Source organism: Panicum virgatum, chromosome 2N (assembly GCF_016808335.1).
Source record: "Panicum virgatum strain AP13 chromosome 2N, P.virgatum_v5, whole genome shotgun sequence".
Taxonomy (NCBI): Eukaryota; Viridiplantae; Streptophyta; class Magnoliopsida; order Poales; family Poaceae; genus Panicum; species Panicum virgatum.
This window is the reverse complement of record NC_053146.1, coordinates 14364515-14367762: the sequence shown is the minus strand read 5'-3', so window position 1 is coordinate 14367762 and position 3248 is coordinate 14364515. Positions and strand designations below refer to the sequence as shown.

Sequence of the window (3248 nt, the reverse complement as noted above, 5' to 3'; positions counted from 1 at the left end):
ATGGCAATATGTAGCCCCCCCCCCTTATCCTAATACATGTCAATAAATTCCAAGAAAGCCTTTCATCACTCCTCTCTCTTCTCCCTATGCACTTGATTTCAAATTGAGGCTCAAATTTCACCCTTCGCATGAAACTTGAGCTACGTGCATGTGGGAACCATGTAGATTTATGTTGGTGCAATATTAGTGCATGAAGGCTAGGTGGAGGGATATGGATCTAGGTGACACAAATTATAAGTTTATGGACTTAGGAATGGACGTTTAGAGTTTATAGACCTAAGTGACACAAATTACAAGTTTATGGATCCAGAAATGCAATTTCAAAATTTATAGAACTAAGTGACACTCTCTTATAAGATGATTCACCTCTTGTGCATTTTACTAAATAATGTGCAACATGTACCATAAACATGAACAAGAACACATAATAATACCAAACTAGTGGAAAATCAGAAGATACATATGGAAACTCAATGGTTGCGGCCACAAACTATTATTTTTGTTTACATGATGGGATATGATACAGAAACTATTTGTTTGGCCCTGTTTGTTTGTTTTACAACCCATATTATTTAATTTAATTTATAATCTATAACCTTGGGTAGGACGGACTTTTTGGATTATAATGATCTGGCATGTCAATTATTGTTATAATATAGGGGCCTCTTTGTTTCAGCTTACAATGTGAGCTGGATTATATCATCTGCCAATATTTGGGATGGGAGAACGAATTGGGCCTTACTATTTAGAAAAAGTTTGCATATTTTGACTGGATCTTCTAGTCATCCCATGGTTGTTTTCATCCATACACGACTACTCCGTACAAAACCAGTTATAAAAACATATACCCTAGGACTATCTTCCCTTTCAATTGTATATATACTTTAGCTAATTTCTCTAATATATAAGTAGGTCAAATGAATAATAGTTTTAAGGTACAGTAGCGTTGATACATGTTTACTCGTGGAGTTATGCAAAAATTTAACAGGCCTTGTGATGAATTGCAATATGACATTACACCGCCCAAATATGTTCTAGTGTCAATGTCTGACTATCTAATTGTCATCTGCCGACTTCGATCAGTAGTGCTGTTGGGTTGGGCAAGCAACCATGATCGAGTGTTGTTCATGGACCAATAGCTCAGTTCTTACTGGTCAATGGTCATGCATGATAACATTTGAGGACCAGGGCTTCAAAGGTTTGATGCAGATGTTGACAGGCACTATGCACATTCTTTTTTTGTTAAAATGGATATATGGATACACACTAGCTAAAATCAGTGTTTATACTCTAAATTCACCTTTATTGAGTCGTAGATGCACCAAACAGTTCAACAACTTAATTAAGCTAAAGAGAAATTTTACAATGGTATGGTTGAAACAAATGAGGATCGTCCATCAGGCTGAAATCGACGGATGAGATATAAGAGGTACCTAAAAAAAGTACCAATTAGTACCAAAATAGGTGGAACCCATACCAAAATAGAAAAGATAACTCCTGGTACCTCCTGTTACCTTATCAAAATAGAAAGGTACCACCCAGTACCTTCTGGTACATTTCCAATCACCAGAAGATGCCTCAATAGTAAAAGGCGTGCAATTCACTTATACTTCATCAACAACCTTGTCTCCAAATCATATCTTCCAAACAATTTCACGTCATGCATCGAAGTTCTTACTCTCTCCTGAAGATAGAATCTTTAATTTTGCTAGAATGACTACCATGACCAAACTCTTGTCAGTGTCATTTTCATAGATTTTACTCATGTGATTTTATATGAACGTACTACTATATATGAAACATGGCAAAAAAAAAGTATGTGCAATAACGAAGAACAACACAGTCTTGTTCCTTTAATTTCTTCAGTATACTATTGAAGAATCTGCTCCCAAGTTTGAATTACTTTCACTAAGAGTTGCTCGAGACACGCAAAAATAAATCTCCGCGAGATGCATGAAACAAAGGTCCTCCATTCATACTCATCATGCGTCCAACTTTGCAGTGGACCATGTATTGCATAATACAGTTCTGAAACTTACTTCTGCCCTGATTTAACAAGCTCACTTAGCTGACAGCTCAATGTTAAAGACTTACAGTGTACTCCATTTATTCGATCTCGAAGCTATATATAGTAGTTGTAACGAGTAACGACGCACTCAGCAAGACAATACTGGGGATCATCAGCAGTTGGCCGGCATGGCGAGGCCGCATTTGCCGGGCAGCCCCATGGCGCGGTTGATGTCGATCCTGTAGAACCTCACCCACACGCCGGCGGCGTTCTTGTACCGGCACAGGCACGGCAGGTCGGCCCCGGCCAGGGCGGCGCAGCACGCCGCCGAGGGCTGATCGGTCGGGTTGCGGATGGCGGCCGCCGGCTGGCACGCCCGGATGCCGTCGCTCGACAGGTTGCAGATGCCGTGCGCCACCTCGGAGGACATGGCGAGGACCACCAAGATGGTCAGCAGCGCGCCCATTGCCTGAGCCTTTGCCATGGTTATTAGGTTCCTGTGTGTGTGTGTTTTAGCTTTGGGAGATTGCTGGGGGCTGGTTTGGCTGTTATGGAGTTGTGAGGAGAGTGTTTGGTTCGGGGTCTTATTTATAGGGCAAAAGTTAGTAGTTTGGCTGACTAGTAGCTCCCTCTTTTTGATATTTTAATGTGATCCATGTTTCTCCACAACTTGTTTTCAAGTACATGTTCCCTCAAAAACGAAGCTTGTTCCCCACTTGTGAATGCACATGTGAATTTTGGCACTAAAAAGTTTTAATACAGTTTTCTTACAGACAAATGAGCTGTAGTGACGGTTCAGTCCACACTCCCCGGCCTCCATCAGCACTAGAAGGAAATTCGACAATCCTTGAAATGTATGAGAACACCACAAAGGAGTGGATGTTAGTCACGTACATTGTCAACAATTTAAGGAACCAAAGAGTGCATCAGTTCCATCGTACTTCCTCAGTTTGAATGTACAAGGTTTATTCAATTTTGCTAGGACAAGTCTTTTTTTTTGCGGGTATTGTAAGATAAGTCTTCGACCAAAAATTACATAATAATATAAATAATTAGTTCATAATTTTTGTGATACAAAGTTGGTGCTATTAGATTCATATCAAAAAAGTACTGTTGGGTTAAAATTCAGCAAGCACTTTAAATGTTTGTAAACTATTTTTTGGCATATGTAAATGGAATGCATACTTCATCAATGAAGATGCTCAATGGTATGGTTCCATTGTGACTTAGTTCATAATAC

The 3248-nt window shown here is 39.7% G+C and overlaps 1 protein-coding gene across 1 annotated transcript; it reads right to left on the bottom strand.

Moving 5' to 3' along the window:
• Positions 1 to 1935: 1935 nt before the first annotated feature.
• Positions 1936 to 2575, bottom strand: LOC120659843 (putative lipid-transfer protein DIR1). The gene has a single exon (XM_039938099.1). It carries the CDS (start codon positions 2490 to 2492, stop codon positions 2181 to 2183), a length of 312 nt encoding a protein of 103 aa, XP_039794033.1. The 5' UTR covers positions 2493 to 2575; the 3' UTR covers positions 1936 to 2180.
• Between the last annotated feature and the right edge of the window lie 673 nt (positions 2576 to 3248).